Source organism: Paramisgurnus dabryanus, chromosome 13 (genome assembly GCF_030506205.2).
Source record: "Paramisgurnus dabryanus chromosome 13, PD_genome_1.1, whole genome shotgun sequence".
Lineage (NCBI taxonomy): Eukaryota > Metazoa > Chordata > Actinopteri > Cypriniformes > Cobitidae > Paramisgurnus > Paramisgurnus dabryanus.
In genome coordinates, this window is record NC_133349.1 from 6,552,943 (window position 1) to 6,572,232 (window position 19,290).

Consider the following 19,290-nt stretch of genomic DNA (forward strand, 5'->3'; position numbering starts at 1 on the left):
AGATTATATTTAATTTAATACTGAAACAACATCTTAACTAGACTGATATTAAAACTTCACTCTTTCTCTCCTGTAGGGTCCCAGAGGATCAGTGACAGCGAGTTTTCAGACTATGACTGTGAAGATGGTGTTGGTGTTTTATCAGGTAAGACATTAGGAGGAGATTAAGAGATTTACTGCTAGATTCTTTCAATATAAAGATGTTGCAAACCAAAATCTCACAGATATTCAGAGGGCTGTGTCCAAAATAAACACTCATAAGCAAAAAAAGCAAGTACAATTGCCCGCCAGCATTTTTTTTTCCACAAAAGTTTGACAAAATGCCTTCCAGAAAAATGTTCTTCAATAAATGTATAAACATACAAATATATCAAATAAAAGAACAGACCCGCTGCTTTCAAAGAAACAAACAAAACAGAATTTTTTTTCATCCTATCTTCATTTTTATAACCTCTTAAATATGTGTACTGTAGGTTACTTCAAAAATATAAAATATTGAGCAAAAAGCTAAAATAATTTCATTTTTGTCAAATAATTTTATTAGAGATCAGATTCAGAACGATGATCAAAACATACACGGAGTTAAAAATGTTGTTAAATTAGTTTTTGCTTCAGTTTTTATAAATTGGACATGAGCACCATCTAGCAGAATTACAGATTACCGTTAAACTCGTCAGCTAGATGGTCAGCCCAGTGGGTTTAATGTTCACTACGTTAGAATTTATTCTGCAAATGCGTTTCCATCTCCCATTATTCACATTTACTATTTTTCGCAAGTCAAAAACCAACTTAAGGGAGCGTAACAACTTTTTTGCGAATTAAGATTTCTATTCGAAATTTGGCATTTCCATCACTCGTTTCTGATGCGATACTTTAAAATACACATCAAATCGTGGAAACATGGCTTTTGACACATAAACCATATCATGTTGCATGTATAAACTCCGAAAATAAATAGTTGTACAAATTGTATACAAATGGATAAAACAATATATGTTAACTCTTTCCCCGCCATTGACGAGATATCTCGTCAATTAAGAGAAAACGCTTCCCCGCCAATGACGAGATTTTCCGTCTTTCCGCAATACCGCTATTATCCACCAGGTGGCGCCCTTCCGCAACTTTTTAAAACCGGAAGTATTGCCCTATGGCAAGCTGCTGCATGTCCGTGTCTGTTTTAAAGATCGCTCTGAATGGGATCTCTATGAAAAGTCCGTCACAAATATGGAATTATCTCTGCTTTTTGCTCAAAATATGGTGTTTTTGCAAAAACCTACCCATATTCAAAAGCTGATTGCAAAAGAACCACTAAAGGTAGGATGAAACGTTTTTTTTTGTTTGAAAGCAGAGGGTCTGTTCTTTCATTTGGTATATTGTATGTTTATATATTTAAAGAAGAACATTTTCTGGAAGGCATTAAACTTTGGTGAAAATCATGAAAAACGCTGGCGCTGGCTGGCAACTTTTTTTAAAAATGCTGGCGGTGAAAGAGTTAAAGGGGACATTTCACAAGACTTTTTTAATATGTCAAATAAATCTTTCATGTCCCCTGACTACATATGTGAAGTTCTAGCTCAAAATACCATATAGATAATTTATCAGGCCCGGATTGGCCATTGGGAGGACCGGGAGAATTCTTGGTGGGCCGGTCAGTTTTTTTTGGCCACGAGGGCCGGTGTTCTCATGCCATCGGGTTGAAGGTTGCTGTCCCTAGGCTGCCAGTAGCTACTTTCTAGCCCCATTCACGTAATTTGCGAGTGGAGATGACTCCGCTGCTTAATGTCCAAGTTGATTGTGTCCCGAGTCCTGTTTTTTCTGCTTTAAGGGGATTAAGGGGTGGTATTATCCCCTTCTGACATCACAAAGGGAGCCAAATTTCAATGACCTATTTTTTCACATGCTTGCAGCAAAACTAAAACTTTTACCAAAACTACTGGGTTGATCTTTTTCGCATGTTCTAGGTTGATAAAAGTACTGGGGACCCAATTATAGCACTTAAACATGGAAAAAGTCAGATTTTCATGATATGTCCCTTTTAAAAATCATGACTTCACATTGGAAATAGAAAGTCACTTTGCATTGTGAGATACAGTATTTCATGAAGTGTGCACTTGTTGTATACAGCACAAAATTCACATATTTCAGCTGTCATATCTCTTATCTATGATACATACAGGAAGAGAAGCCTGGCACAACCCACCATTTCTCTCTCTCTCTCTCTCTCTCTCTCTCTCTCTCTCTCTCTCTCTCTCTCTCTCTCTCTCATTGATTTTGACATGGTCTCAGTTGTAAAGTGCTGATACAGTGTTCTCCAACTGGGAGCAGATGATTAACATTTACAGAATTATAGATCGCTGCTTTTCCTTCATGCACTCTGTACCGATGTAGTTGTTTTCCGGCCTGTGTGTTTAGTATTTATTGTAGTGTGATGTAGAATGTGTACTACTCAAATGGTCACATTCAGATGGGTGTGCCTGTACGGGGGAAAAAATCATATACTGTATATTAAAGCAATAAACCCCGAGAAGCAGTGGGTTACCAGTGCATTTTATAACAGCTAAGGGGCGTTGTTAGGCACGACGCGAAGCGGAGTGCCTAAACCCCCTTAGCTGTTATAAAATGCACTGGTAACCCAACGCTTCGAGGGGTTTATTGCGTTTATAAAACGGTTACTTCATATGCATAACGTTAGCGGGATTTTATAAAATAAAACACAAATAAGTTGTAATTATATTAGTACAAATATTACTCTTCCGCCAAACAAAGTAGTTCCTCAGAATCAAGTGTGACTGAAACAGAGCGCAGTTCCCAACCAACACAGACACAGCAAAGACACAATGAAAATATGATTTAAGACTGTGGTGTTTATTTTATAAATAACCATTCATCTAATTTATACATTAACATTTATATCGTGCAACTGTTGAAGTGATGATCAAATATGCTTGGAAGCATGCTGAACTCTTTCCCCGTCAGCGTTTTTTTTTTTTTTTTAAGTTGCCACCCAGTTTTAGTTTAATGCCTTCCAGAAAATTATTTTCTTTATATAAACATAAAATATCAAAATGAAAGAACAGACCATCCGCTTTGAAACAACAACAAACAAAAAAACATTTCATCCTACCTTCATTTGATCTCTTATCACCTCTCAAATTTTTTTATTAAAAGCGGAGATAATTCCATTTTTGTGAAGAACTTTAGTAAGAGATCAGATTCAGACGGAGCCATGCATAGATATGTATAAAGGCTAGATGGCTCGCCCGCCCTGCTGGCCAATTGAGTGGAACGTCTGCATTTTGGCGGCCATCTTAGGACAGGGCGCTCGCTCACTCCTAGCATTGAGTTTTAATGATGCAGGTACTTTTAAATGACCATAACTTGCTTAATTTTTTACCGATTTTCAAACGGTTTGGTTTATTATAAACGTCAAAGATGTAACTATGACACTGCATACCTATACTAAAAATATATAAAAAAATCATGAAACATGTCAAAGCATCCAGTATTATAGCCACGTTAATAACGTTTGTAAAAAACCAAACCGTTTGAAAATCGGTAGAAAATTGAGCAAGTTATGGTCATTTAAAAGTACCTTCACCATTAAACTCAATGCTACGAGTGAGCGAGCGTCCTGTCCTAAGATGGCCGCCAGGTGATGCCATTAGGGACTCAGCGGTAAGCCATCTAGCCTTTATACATATCTATGGAGCCATGAACAGTACTACACGGTGTTTTCAGTGAATGCGTCAGTGTTTAAGTTGGGTAAGATCGCCACCCAGTGGATAATAGCGGACATATGAACTTGAGTTATAAAATCCTCAGACAACGTTTTCTCTTTATCGACGAGATGACTCAACAATATTTATTGACATTCATCTGGATATCGCCATTAATTGTGCAATTGTAGACAAATTAAAAATATGATTTAAGACTGTGGTGTTTATTTTCATAAATCAATACGCAGTAACAGTGGCGCAGTGATACTTATGTAATGTGGTCTGAACCGTGAGGTTACCGGTGTATTTTATCACGGCTTAGAACGCGTTTCAACCAATCAGAATGAAGAACCAGAACTGCCCGTTTTATAATAGATATTCCTATATATATTTTCATGGTTAATTCTGTATCTGTCTTCTTTTACAGACTATAGAAACGGCAGGGATCTCCAGAGCTCCACCCTCTCTGTGCCCGAACAGGTCTTATCGTCCAATCATTGCTCTCGGTCAGCAGACATCAACCGGGCGCGGTCACGGTCACCCAGTGTGCCCCCTTCTCAGAGGTCAGACTGCTCTCTTTCACTCCACTGAATCAGTTTATGCATTTTGAATCTATCATATTAATGCCAATCGCCATTTCTATTGACATTATCATAAAATGATCCGCCCTTTTGATGCAGTTAAACGTGTCGGTAATCACATTTCTTCCACATGAAGGGTTTAGGTTCATACCATCAGCTCCAATGAAAACACGATCCGCTCTCTTTTCTCAAATCTCTCCATCTCTCTCTTCCACATGGAAAATCCATGTGTATTCTCTCCATCTGCCTGCAGTCATTTTCTCACCTTACCTCGAACCCGACACAGTCAGCCTCATGACAGTCAGCTGGAGGAGCTCAGGTAGAACCATTCTTACTAAAAACCATAAAACCCACTAATAAAAACCATCACTAATACATCAGGGTTTCTGCGAACATCACCGAGGCTCCCTTGGCATTGAGAAACCTGAATCGGCTGAACCTTGTGCTAACATAATGATGGCGACTGGTTTACATTAGCATGTGAAATACAAAATCTGTATCCTAAAAAAGGAATATCCTAATATCCTTTTGATTATTAAATCTCTTGGTAATCCATAGACCACTGTGCTTGGACTTCATACACTCCACATAAGGTACAAAAGTTATCACATTTCAAAAAGCACACCTTTGTACTTAAAGGGTGGATATTAGATCGTCAAAGGGTACATATCTGTACGTAGATGAGACATACACTCACCTAAAGGATTATTAGGAACACCATACTAATACTGTGTTTGACCCCCGTTCGCCTTCAGAACTGCCTTAATTCTACGTGCCATTGAATCAACAAGATGCTGAAAGCATTATTTAGAAATGTTGGTCCATATTGATAGGATTGCATCTTGCAGTTAATGGAGATTTGTACCCGGTGGGGTCTTCTGGGGTTGTAGCCCATCAACCTCAAGGTTGTGCGTGTTGTGGCTTCACAAATGCTTTGCTGCATACCTCGGTTGCTCTTCTATCAGCTTGAATCAGTCGGCCCATTCTCCTCTGACCTCCAGCATCAACAAGGCATTTTCACCCACAGGACTGCCGCATACTGGATGTTTTTCCCTTTTCACTCCATTCTTTTGAAACCCTAGAAATGGTTGTGCGTGAAAATCCCAGTAACTAAGCAGATTATAAAATACTCAGACCGGCCCGTCTGGCACGAACAACCATGCCACGCTCAAAATTGCTTAAATCACCTTTCTTTCCCATTCTGACATTCAGTTTGGAGTTCAGGAGATTATCTTGACCAGGACCACACCCCTAAATGCATTGAAGCAATTGCCATGTGATTGGTTGATTAGATAATTGCATTAATGAGAAATTGAACAGGTGTTCCTAATAATCCTTTAGGTGAGTGTATTATGACTCTTTTTTTAAGTTACACTACTGTCCCTGTGACAGCTTTTTTACCATAATCTTTGACAGTGTATAAACACAATTTTCCATAGATACTGCATTGTGCAAATGCAAATGTTTTTATGGACCCCATTAGAGAAAATAATCAAACGTTTCAGCCTTATTTTTTTCACAAGCATAAGAATCTGTTACAAAACTTTTAACTAGGCTACCTATATAGGGATCTTCCTTCTTAGGCATCATGTAAAACATTTTATGCTAATAAACAATTTGCTAATAACAGGTACACTTTCAGCAAAGGTATAAAAGTTGTCACTGGGACAGTACCTTTAATAAGGTCCTAATATGAACCATTTTGGTACCTCTTAGTTCCAATGGGTACCTTTTGAAGTGTACTTTTTTGTAAATGTACCACCCCAACGAAATTTTGGTACCGTCTTGTACCTTTTTCATAGGTAAAGCGTTCGTATACGAAGCATGTATGATTAAAAAATGCTCCCGTGTAGGCATCGATCTTACTAGGTTTGGGTTTTGGGACAGAGCAAAAGTACTGTAATGGCGAGATACAGTAAAGTACTGAATTTAGTATTTGGTTAGTCATGTGATGCCTGTTGAAGAATAAAAACACCTTTTCTAGAAAATACTGTAGTTTTTTCTAAACTTAAATTATAAAATGTATTATAAAATAAAGTTAAATAAGCTTACCTTATTCTAACTTCATTTTATAAGTTACAGCAACTCATCATTAGTCAAGATAAAAAATAAAAGTTGTAAATGACCAAGTTGATTATACTTAAAAAAATTAAGTGCAATTTGTTTTTAAACATATTTGTCAAAAGTACTTTATTTCTTTAGAAGTGAAACTTGTAAAGTTTGGGGAAAAAATGACTTGTTGCACTTTAAAACTTTAACCCTTAAAATTCCAGTGTACACTGCATTATTTGACAGAAAACTTAATCAAATACAACAACTCAAAAACAAAAAGTTTAACATGTCACATATCTTTGGAAAGCCGAAATTGTTGTGATTCGAATGATGTAAACCGATATAAACACAGCAGGTACCATTTGTGCCTTTTTAGGCATTTTTAAGGAATGCTAAGGGTTAAAAAAAACTCTGGTGCCACATTAATGTTAGCACAAGGTTGAATGCCCGTTAAACACTAAAAAACACTTGATGTTAATATGAATAAGCTTAGTTATTTGAAGAAAAAAATGTATTCACCCATTCATCTGTACTGTGCACATCCTAGTAGATGTATATATTTCTCAAGAAAAATATATACACCACACCAAGCTTTTGTCTTTGAGAATGGTGAGCTACTGTATACATTTGAAAGCATCATGATCATTTTCTCCTCATGATTTCATCGTAAAGATTCCAAACTTTCATTTTCTACAGTGATACAAATAACAAAAGTTTTATGTTTATAATGATAAATTATGTTTGAGAATCTGTAAATACAGTACTTCACTTCTTTAAGCATAGTAATGGGATTATAGTTGGCTTTACAGTGATGTAAATGTGGGTAATTGTTAGCATATGTGTTTTGTGTGATAAGCTGTCCAGCAGAAATCTTATGTTAACAGTAATGTTTTTATTATTCATAAATTAATCAAATCTTTACACAGATAAAGCATGTAGATTTGCATATGTAAAGCAGTCCAAATTATTATTTAAATTAAAATTGCAAGGCATTTTTAAATGCATTATCTAGTTTCTTTTGTTTTAACAGATTGGCAGCAGTGGTTTATAAGGAACAATAGTTGTTGATAATACATCAGTTTTATAAATGCAGAGTATCGTTTGCTGGGCAGCCGGTCATGCATTACACACACATTTTACAATATATGTGCCTTTTTGTTGTCTTCTGTGCATTGTGTTATACTGTGTCAAATGTCTCACTGGATTTAATAATTTACAGCACTTTATATTTTATTTTTTATGAATTATAGAGCAAAATAGCTCACTTTTTAAGCGGCCTTAGTTCCAGAAATACTTTTTACAGTGCATTTTCTCCATAATTCTTTTTCCTTTAATGTTAATGGAGACTTGTCTGTTTTAGTTTTAAAAAGCAATCAAATTCATTGACTTGCGCCTTCTTCAGTAGTCAGTACCATACCATCGCTTAACCTCTGAGATCACGATGGTATTAACATGTTTGTTTACAATCTGTTTTTTTTTATGGGGAAAATGAACAGGATCTTTATTTCTGAAAATTATTTCCACAGTTTCAAACACAGGATTTTAATTTTTTTTATTTCTGTGATTTTTAATGCTGTAAAATATAAGAGCATATTTCATAGATATAATATTAAAGGGATAGTTCACCAAAAAATAAAAACTCTGTCATCATTTACTCACTTTCCTGTTGTTACAAACCTGTTAAAATGTCTTTGTTCTGATGAATACCTAGGAAGATATTTTGAGGAATATTCGTAACCAAACCGATCAGAGGCCCCATTGAGTTCCATAGTGGGAAAAAGAATACAATGGAAGTCAATGGTGCCTCTGATCAGTTTGGTTACAAACAATACTCAAAATATCTTCGTTCGTGTTCATTAGAACAACATTTTTTATACAGGTTTGTAACAACATGAGAGCGAATAAATGATGACAGAATTTTCATTTTTGGGTGAACTTTCCCTTTAACTCGATATGACATTTGTAATTCAGTCTGTCTGGACAATTATTTGGAGCATGGACAGCAGATACAAAATAGAAATCCATAACACAGTACTGTTGGGCTACAATGATTGTTTTCATATAGTTTTCAAGTGCCGAGAAGGAATCTCAACATCTCTCAGTCCATCCCAGAATGCCATGTGGAGGTCTGAGAGCCCATCCGCCCAACAACTTCACCCTCACTAAACATCAACATGTTTCCCCCTCATCACATTTCTCCAGGAATTACGGAGCGCACGACTATCACCACAGGTCCCGCTCTGCAGACCAGCGGTCCGCACTGGAGAGACCTATGTACAGTCGCTCTCGCTCCACGGAGCGGCCGCCCGACAGCCCTCACTTGAGGTCATCAATGCCCTCCCTGCCGTCAGGACACTCCGCACCATCTTCCCCTGCCTTATCGAGGTGACCCAGATCAAAACATCAGATCACCCCGCAAACCAACCCTGACCAAAACAACCTCCATTTTCATGTTATAAAGATCACCCCTCCATCCAACCCACCTGCTCAGTTTCTTCATTTTTGTTTTCCCTTTGCAGTGTTGCTGTTATATCCATCTTATCCCATAGGAAAGAAAAATCATAAATTAGATCTCTTTAATATCAGAGACAGCAATGAGGAGCAAATAGAAGATTTAGTTCTTCAGTATTTGATAAGATGCCATAATAGGCAATCAAAATCATATGATCTCAAATATTTCTCACCAAATTCACAGCTATGCTATTCACATTCTTTTTAAAGCTTACTTTATTATAGCAATTTTCCTTACTGGATACAAATTGTTCATTTCTTTTCAGTTGTTTATTTTTTAATAAAACACACCAGTTATGCTTTCACTGAGTTAAATGGTGTAAAATCGTCATTTATTAATCCTTTTTTTTTTGCTTTTTAGACATTTAATTCATTGTTTATTTTGTTATAAATTTTAATATGTTTTGTTTGTTTGGTAATCGTGGAGACATACACACTGCTCTTCATATCCCGTGCCAAATGCATTTTGTGAATGTAGTTTTTACAGTAATTGCTTGTTAAAGGGACACTCCACTTTTTTTGAAAATATGCTCATTTTCTAGCTCCCCTAGAGTTAAACATTTGATTTTTACCATTTTGGAATCCATTCAGCTGATCTCCGTGTCTGGTGCTAGCACTTTTAGCATAGCTTAGCATAATCTATTGAATCTGATTAGACCATTAGCATCGCGCCTAAAAAATAACCAAAGAGTTTTGATATTTTTCCTATTTAAAACTTGACTCTTCTGTAGTTACATCATGTACTTAGACAGACGGAAAATTTTAATTTGCGATTTTCTAGGCAGATATGGCTAGGAACTATACTCTCAAACTGGCGTAATAACCAAGGACTTTGCTGCCATAACATGGCTGCAGCAGGTGCAATGATATTACGCACCGCCTGAAAATAGTCCCCTGCTATTAAAAGTAACTAAGGGGACTACTTTCAAGCGCTGCGTAATATTATTGCGCCTCCTGCAGCCATGTTACAGCAGCAAAGTCCTTGATTTATTTGGTTATTTTTGGTTATCTTTAGCGCAATGCTAATGGTCTAATCAGATTCAATGGATTATGCTAAGCTATGCTAAAAGTGCTAGCGCCAGACCCGGAGATCAGCTGAATGGATTCCAAAACATTAAAAATCAAATGTTTAACTCTTGAGGAGCTGGAACATTAGCATATTTTCAAAAAAAGTGGAGTGTCCCTTTAAAACCCAAAATGTGTTGTCATATATATTTTTCATAAATTGGATTTTTATTCAGTACATTTAATCATTTTTTATTTTATTATTGTTTTTTATTTTGCTTATTCATGTTTTATTTTATTTATGACTTTCTGATGTAAAACCACATGATGTTTATTTATCATTTGAATTCCCAACAACATTCAACATCTTTGCATGATTACACAAACACGTATTTATGAAATATCATATATATGATAGATTGATAGAGTAAGGGGGCGTGTACACCAAGGCATTTACACCAGCGGCTGGCATACATTTTTTATTGTGTCTTATGGAAGTGTTTAAAAAACGGCAGCAGCTGGCAGGTTTTGTCTGCACTTAGCGCCAGCGCTCGATGTCACTTTTTACTTAACCGTCCAATCACAGTGGAGGAGGGGTGAAACAAATACCACAACAACCAACCATTGTACAACGACCGATAAACAGCACAGAAGTATCATAGCAAGCGCCCAAAGTTGACATTTTCAGCAGCGTTTAAACCCTTTGGTGTACACGCCCCTAATCATGTTTTTAGCATGTTGTTTTTTAACCCTCTATTTCCTTAATTTTTAGAATTGTATAGAAATAATTTAATTACAGTTATTTGAGAACCATTTGGACCTGTGTTTTTTTTTGTTTATTTATTGAACTTTTTTGCATGATCATTTTTAATCCCCATACATTACTGGTTTTGTTTTATCAGTATTTTCTTGGTAGCTGACAGCTGAGCATTCTGGGTAATGTTTGCATTATAAGGTGCATACAATAATAATAATCTTGACGGTTTTTGTTCTTTCAGGGCTCATCCTCGTGGAGGATCGGCTCAGACCAGTCCCACCGGCACACCTCTAAACAACAGGAGAGGACGACAGCTACCACAACTGCCTCCCAAAGGAACGCTAGAACGAAGTACGTACGGTTTCCTTTTCTGCTGTATCTGAGGTCTTTGTTGGCTATTGCTCATGCTGAGTGTTTCAGATGTTTTTAACTGTGGCAAAAGAAACAAATTATTACAAATCCTGGTTAAAGTAGATTCCAAGAAAGAATTTAATTGGCTATTTTTGGAAAGAGAAATAGTAGGAAGTGTGATGCAGAAATGCTTATGAGAAGTTTGATCCTACCGGAATCTGTTTTCATCTCACCGAATTTCTTGTTTCAAAAAACGATGTTTTCCTTTATAGAAAAAATAGTCAAATCACTTAAAAATGTCTTTGTTTTTATCTCGTCACATACAATAGCTTTGATAACCAGGAAATTCATTTTTCTCTTGGGTAGATCTCAGTTTTTGCCGTATTTTTAGGGATTCCTTCTTATTATTACAACATTGCACCGTCCCATTACCTCATTGGCTGAATATGATGTTAGTGCTGTTGTCACTTCCTGCTGTTATATTTGAGTGCCACACACACATGATCAGATTACTGGCATGTGTGGTTTAGTCATGCATGTGCGCTCTGATGGTTCCCTCTTTTAATCCTCTCTCAGAAGACTGTGATGAAGAACCTGAGCCATGTCCAGGTGTGTAGCATAACTGGGGGTTTAATCTATCGGACAAATACAATGTTCTGATTGAATTAAACCTTTCTGCAATGGTCTTGAGCTTTCTTGAAGTTTCCTTTCTTCAGATACCAGAAATAAGGCGTTTTAAAGAGTTTACATTGCGTCAGAGAAAGCTATAAATGCATTGCAAGGCTGTGTGTTCGACCTTGCGCATACATTTGCGAACACGTAAAAAAAACTATATTGCAGGTTTTAATGTGATAAAGAGGCTTTAAAAGCTTTTGATGCCAGGTCCATTGCAAACTCTTCTTGTTTGTATGTGTATGTGACTCATATGGTGTAGTAGTTATAGTTTTGTTTTGTCTGTTTCTTGTAGACCTGACACAATGTTGTGATCAACCGTTTTCTGCATGTATTTTTGTTAATGACCTTAAAACTTGTTTTTAGGGTCATGAGTATTTACAGTACACTGAAAGATGTCACTTGTACAGTACCCTTTATAAAGGTCATATAATATGTACCATTAAGTTCAAATATGTACCTTTGAGGTGCCAGTATGTATCTTTGAGGTACTAATATGCACCCTTTAATTCTTTCCCCGCCATCATTTTTAGTGATTTTCACAAAAGTTTCACAAAAAGCCTTCCAGGAAAATTTTCTCCTCAAAATATATAAACATACAAATATAATGAAATAAATGAACAAATGAAAGAACAGACCCTCTGCTTTCAAACAAACAATAAACAAACAAACAAAACATGAAAAAAGTTTCATCCTATCTTGATTTTTTTCTCTGCTTATTAATTCTTAAATATGGATATTTTTCTTAAAAATTATATGTATATATATATTTTTTTTAGCAAAAAGCTGAAATAATTGCATCTTTGTGAAGGAATTTTGTTAGAGATCAGATTCAGAATGATTATCAAAAACATACACGTTTTGTAAAATTAATAAATATTTTTTGCTTCATTTTTTTTATTGGGTAATCTAGTGGATATCTAGTGGCTATTGGGTAAATCTAGTGGATAATCATAGTATTACAAATAACCATAAAAACTCATCAGGAACACTTTATTATGCAAATGTTTTCTCTTAATTCACTAAATAACTCGTCAATGGCGGGGAAAGAGTTAAAGGATTAGTCCATTTTTAAAAAAAAAACATCCAGATAATTTACTCACCACCATGTCATCCGAAATGTTGATGTCTTTCTTTGTTCAGTCGAGAAGAAATTATGTTTTTTGAGGAAAACATTCCAGGATTTTTCTAATTTTAATGGACTTTAATGGACCCCAACACTTAACAGTTTTAATGCAGTTTAAAAATGCAGTTTCAAAGGACTCTAAATGATCCCAAATGAGGCATAAGGGTCTTATCTAGTGAAACGATTGTCATTTTTGGCAATAAAAATAAAAATATGCACTTTTAAACCACAACTTCTCGTCATCTTCTGGTCCTGTGACATGCCAGCGTGACCTCACGTAATTGCGTAATGCCGTGGAAAGGTCACGTGTTACATTTATGAAACGCACATTTGCAGACCATTTTAAACAATAAATTGACACAAAGACATTAATTGGTATCATTCAACATACAACAACGTCAAAACGGTCCTCTTTCTCCACACTTGTAAACACTGGGGCGTAGTTTCGCATACGTCATCCATGACCTCTTGACGTGATGACGTATTAATTTGCGGTCATTGCGCTGGCGCGTCACACGACCGGAGGAAGACGAGAAGTTGTGGTTTAAAAGTGCATATTTTTTATTTTTCTTGCCAAAAATGACAATCGTTTCGCTAGATAAGATCCTTATGCCTCGTTTGGGAGCATTTAGAGTCCTTTGAAACTGCAATTTTAAACTGCATTAAAACGGTTAAGTGTTGGGGTCCATTAAAGTCCATTAAAATGAAAAAATCCTGGAATGTTTTCCTCAAAAAACATAATTTCTTTTCGACTGAACAAAGAAAGACATCAACATTTTGGATGACATGGTGGTGAGTAAATTATCTGGATTTTTTTAAAGAAAATTAATTAATCCACAAAGGTATAAAGGTATAGTTCTGAAAGAGTAACTTACCACCCTAGTGACAGCTTTGTACCTTTATTTCTGAGAATGTGTGTCTCTTGTCCCAATGTCAAAATGTGTTTGGTTGTTTTGAATGATTGTAGATGTTTGCATTATCCAGTATGCATAAATGAGTTTCTTTGTCTCAGGTTTAAGGGAATTTGATAATACTATGGGTTGAAATCTCTGACTCATTACACGGTTTAGCATTGGTTATATAAATTGGTTGTACATGGGACTGATATTTTCACACACGGTCTGCAGTTTCCAGCTGGTCGCATTTCCTTCTGACACATCCGTTGTATTTGTCACATAATCTGTTCAGTTGGGAGTTTGTGAGTCTGCCACCTTCCCAGCATGCATCTTTTCTGTCCAACTGCTATTTACTCAACATAAGCTGTTTGAAATACAACTCATTCACTTTAACAGGTAGTTTTGTTTACTCCATTGTTTTTGCTGTTGTGTTAAAGATTGTGAGGTGAGGCCTAATGGGCAGATGGTCAACGGGAGGAAAGGCAAGTGTCTCTGGATGTGTGTTTGCAGTGTAGCCTCTACTGCTCTTCCTGACAAAAATATATCACCTTTTCAGTAGTGCTGGGTGATATACATATTGAATAGATGATACATGATCTATATTTAATCCTGGTATATACAGCTGTGGAAAAACTGAAGAGACCACTCAAGTTTTTGAGTTTAATCATCATTTTTTAGATGTATTGTGACCATTTCAGTCAACAAAAGCAAAGTTTGGGAGTGACATAAAGTCACCAACAGCAAATGATAAAGACTGAGAGCATGACAAGACCCATGAAAGAAGTGACAAAAAATTAGGGTTATCCAAAAAAAAGTGGTGAACTTTTCCTTAAATACATAAGTATTTTGTCAGACTGATCTCACGGAAAGTCGTGTTATAGTCACGCATAATTTGATTAATTTATTCGTGTCCATGGCACGAAATTCACCTTTTTCCGCCCCTTGAGCATGAATGTTTTTTCGCACAAATTTCTATAAATAGTTTCTTGTGTCTGTTGCACGACTTTCTTATTCGTTTCATTTTATTTATTGTTTTCTCATAGTTTTTTCCTATTTTCTTAGCATTGTCGCTTGAGGTTGGGGTTAGAATCACTTTTTTAGACATCCTAACCCAAACCCCAACTCCAGGCGAGAATAGTTGTAAAAGCGGAAGAAAAACATGTAGAAACAAAAACTTTACATTTTGGGTACATCCTAACCCAAACCCCAAATCTAACCCCCAACCCCAAGCGACAATGATTTTAAAATAGGGGGAAAAAATTAGAAAATGTATAAAATGACACAAAAAAGAAAGTCGTGCAACGGACATGAGAAACTATTTATAAAAATTTGTGCGAGTGTCACGAAAAAGACATTCACGATCAAGGCACGAAAAAAGCGGAATTTTGTGCCATGGACAGAATAAATTAATCAAATTTTGCATGACTATAACACGACTTTCCGTGAGACCATGTCGTGTTTTGTTGTTGAGAAATGAATTTGAACTTGTTTTCTCTGCAGTATTGAAGATTGAAAACATTGCATCTTTTTTATTATTTTGACATTTATTTATGTTTTCTCTATTTTAAATGCAAATAAAAATTGGACATAAATGTTGTCGGTAGTTGACAGAATGAAACATTTTACTTAAAGGTGTAGTGGAGGATTTTCTCGAATTTTAGAAAAGAACCGCCTTTTCCACTTTTTAAAAAAATGCAATTGCGCAACACTCCTGATTGACAACTAGGAGGACCAATAGTCTTGAAGATCCACTCGGAAAAAGAAAATCCTCCGTAATACCTTTAAACACTTGCCTATAAATAGTACATTTAGAAAACTGAAAGGGACTGAAATGGTTTCTTATTTTTTTCAGCGGCTGCATATTTTTAGGCGCATATACCAGTATGATATATAGATGAGATAATACATATAATGATATTGATGATAATTTGGTATTAGACATATCACCCAACCCTATTTACATCTTTAAACTCTTCAGGGGGGTTTCCCAGACAGGGATTATCTTAAACCAGGACTAGGCCTAAGTATAATAAGGAAATATAATTATTTTTAACAAAATGCCTTACTAAAAACTTTACTTGTGTGCATTTTGAGGCAAAGCAAAGAGCACGGTATTTTAAGATTATGTCAGTTCAAGTTGTTTTCAGTTTGGACAGCTCTTACATTTATTTTAGTCTAGGACTAGTCTAAAGTAATAAATGAATCCTTGTCTGGGAAATCGTCCCTTAAAGATATTCTTTTAACGTTTCTTAAAACCATCTCGCTCAATAAAGGATTGACACTAGTCTGTGTTCTTTGTGGTCTGCTTGAATGAGATTTTCTCTTAGCTTTTCTGTTTTTAGGCTTTTCTAAGCATGTGATTTGCTGTGAATATTTCAGAGAGATTGTGTAGAATGAAGGTGATCTGGATTGATACTCAGTTTCTGTTGATACATATCCTGCACTGTTCTTATGAGCCAAAAATACAGCTAGACAGATGATTAAAAAGATATCTTTTTTAGGAGTTTATTTTTTAGTCTATGTACTCTTGCAACAAAGTGGGGTATTCCATAATATTCCATAAGACATGCAGTATGAATATTAGCAAGACAGTTGCAGTTCCTTACCAGCAGATGGCGCACAAACACATGATGAGAAGAGCTGTTCACTTCTGCAGTGCTGAAATCTCTAGGATTTGTCTAAACCTCAATAGATGTACACTTAAGTCACAAAATCTATAACGTATGTTTCAAACCAAATCACATTTATTTTTAAGAAAGATAACCCAAGCACACTTTCAAGCAAAACAGTTTTTTTAATGATCAAACTGTATATACTTTATGTTGTTGACTGATAATTCGTCCACAAAGTAATATAGTTCATTAATTGTATTATAGTTATGTGTTATTTAAAACATAAAAGACATAAAAAAAATTCTAAAATGTTTTGCTTGAAAACCATGCCTGTGCATAATATAGATATCTCTTGATTTGATGTCAGTGTGACTGAATTGAAGTGCAGATATGGTTTGGAGTCAATGTAAAGGCAATAGGTAATTGTTTACCCTGCAGTTCCTCTGATGCACGTTAGCCATGTGTTAACACTGCCTGTGTCTCTTTGATGATGACTTGTGTGTTAAGAGGTGACATGGGAGGATCAGCAGAGTTCAGTGGTCAGTGCTGGTCACTCGACTAACGGCTATCTGGAGATGATGCACATCCCAACTCAGACAGGTTCGTGAAGGTCCATCCCAGTGACCTCTGACCTCTCTGACCTTGACCTTGTCTGCTCTTTCCTTTCCTCATCATGGGGTTTTTTACCTTTTTAAACTGTTCTTCTGTAAATAAGTGGAACGAATGTAGTCAGGCAGAGATAAGGAAGGAGAAAGCATTTGTGTTAATCAGTCTTAGTACACAAACCGACCACAGCATGCGACCACTGATCGTATAAAGCAAATTTGCATTGAAATCGTCTGCTCAGATCACTTCTGAAAATGATTTATCAACTGATTTCAGTAGCAAAAAACACAGCTTATTATCAAATAAAGATTTTTTTGTAGTCTAGTTTAATACATCACAATAGTAACATGTCTGTTCTTATGCTGTTGTGTTTAGTGGTCCATAATTTCTTACTTGTACCTGAGTATCTATTCGTCTATTGGTTACACTGTCAGAGAAATGTCCCCAGCTGTCACTGGGATGGTACTGTACCCTTTCAAAAAGTACACTTTTGCACATAAAGAGAATATATTAGTACATAAGAAGTACAAATTAGTACCAAAGAGTGCACATTAGTACATAAAAGATACATATTAGTACCAAAGAATGCATATTAGTACATTTATGGGTAGTTTCCAGGACAGGTTTTATCCTAGTCCCAGACTAAAATACATGCTTGAGCTGCTTTAATAAAAAAAATGTTGCCCTTACATATCTTAACATATATCAGTGAAAATTTTTCTCAATATGCATATCAGTAACCTTTTTTCTAATTTATGTTTGTAAAAACTACTTAAATGTCCTAATATGACTAAGGTCTAGTCCTGGCTAAACCTAAACCCTGCCTGGGAAACTGCCCCAAAAGGTGCATAATATTACCAAGTAGTGCATATTAGTACTTTAAAGGTACATATTAGTACCAGAGAATGCAGGTTTAGGTATATACTGCACCAAATGCATACACATCTGTACCTAAATGGTACACACTATAAAATATGATTTTCAAGAAAAAAAATGTAATTCTTAAATTAAAGGTGCAGTGTGTAATTTTTAGAAGGTTCTCTTGACAGAAATGCCAAATCATATACAAAACTATATTATCAGGGTGTACAATGACCTTTCATTATGAACTGTTATGTGTTTATTATCTTAGAATGAAAAATTTTATCTACATACATCGAGGGTCCCCTTACGTCATGTTTCTACAGAAGCCATTAATGGACAAAGTGTTTTTACTAAGTTGGTTTCTGACGATGGCGTGTTTGTCCGGTGGCGGCTACCGTAGCTTCTCTATGTGTTTCAAAAGCGAGGGGTGAGCAGTGGACTGAGCCGTTGGTTGCAATTCGCAACCTCACAACTAGATGCTGCTAAAATTTACTATCTTTAAGATGCTTTTTTTGATGAGCAAAACGACCCAAGAAAATAAGTCTAGTTTTTAGACCACAAATATCAAATTTAAGTGATTTATTGCATTAAACAAGCAAAAATAAATTCTGCCAATGGGGTAAGCTCATTTTTCTTGAATTCTTCTTGAATTTAGTGTTTAAGAAAAATTTTCAAGATTTTTTTGCTTGTTTTATGCACAAAATCACTTAAATTTGATATTTTTGTTCTAAAAACTAGACTTATTTTCTTGGCTCGGTTTGCTCATCAAGAAAAAGCATCTTAATTTAAGAATTTTTAGATATTTTTACTGAAAACAAGACAAAAATACTAAGAAGTTTTTTTTCTTGAAAATAATTTTTTGCAGTGTATTATAGGATCGTTTTAAAGGGTTCAGCCTCAGTGGCAATTTTGACAATTTTTTCTGACAGTGTAGCTACTGTATTGGAATTAAATGTGTTGATCTGTGTATCTTTTTTCTTTTAACATAAGAGATGTTGTTCAGAAATTCTGTTTATTTAGCTATATTGTAGTGAAGAAATGCAGCTGTAGTCTTAATGCGCTAGTCTTGTGAAAAAAATTTTTCAGCATATCCAACAAATTCCACATGGACCTGCTCCATTTGTATGACTTGTCGTTTCGTGTTAACTAGGAAGATTTCAACACACATCCTCAGCTTGAAAGCTGAAGGAAATGACAACGTTGCCTCTCCGTGTGGTGAATACTGCCGCAGATGAATGTTTCAAAACCCATCACCACTCTGTCATTGATCTGACTGACTGTTACTGTGTCAAACTTAAATAAGACGACAGTGAGATGCTTATAATCACTGACACTGAATTTAGAATCTCTCTCTCTCTCTCTCTCTCTCTCTCTCTCTCTCTCTCTCTCTCTCTCTCTCTCTCTCTTTCTCTCTCTGTGTGTGTGTGTGTGTGTATGGTCTGTATCCAGCCGAGTTAATTAGCGTACCATCATGCAGTCGTCCGTATGGAGTGGCATTTTGATTTTTGGGTGATTAATGCATTAGAAATGTGCTTGGGTAC

The 19,290-nt window shown here is 35.8% G+C and overlaps 1 protein-coding gene across 17 annotated transcripts in view; it reads left to right on the plus strand.

Annotated features, from left to right (window-relative positions):
* The window catches only part of rims2a (regulating synaptic membrane exocytosis 2a), a 202,097-nt gene that overhangs the window by 116,021 nt on the left and 66,786 nt on the right, over positions 1-19,290 (plus strand). For 13 of the 17 annotated variants that reach the window (XM_065298730.2, XM_065298733.2, XM_065298723.2 and 10 more), the window contains 6 exons: positions 77-145; positions 4,144-4,279; positions 4,551-4,616; positions 8,552-8,734; positions 10,864-10,973; positions 11,550-11,582. In XM_065298730.2, coding sequence (XP_065154802.1) covers positions 77-145; positions 4,144-4,279; positions 4,551-4,616; positions 8,552-8,734; positions 10,864-10,973; positions 11,550-11,582 — 597 coding nt within the window. The remainder of the gene's footprint in view (positions 1-76; positions 146-4,143; positions 4,280-4,550; positions 4,617-8,551; positions 8,735-10,863; positions 10,974-11,549; positions 11,583-19,290) is intronic. The other 4 variants (XM_065298726.2, XM_065298745.2, XM_065298742.1 and 1 more) reach the window with 2 other exon arrangements.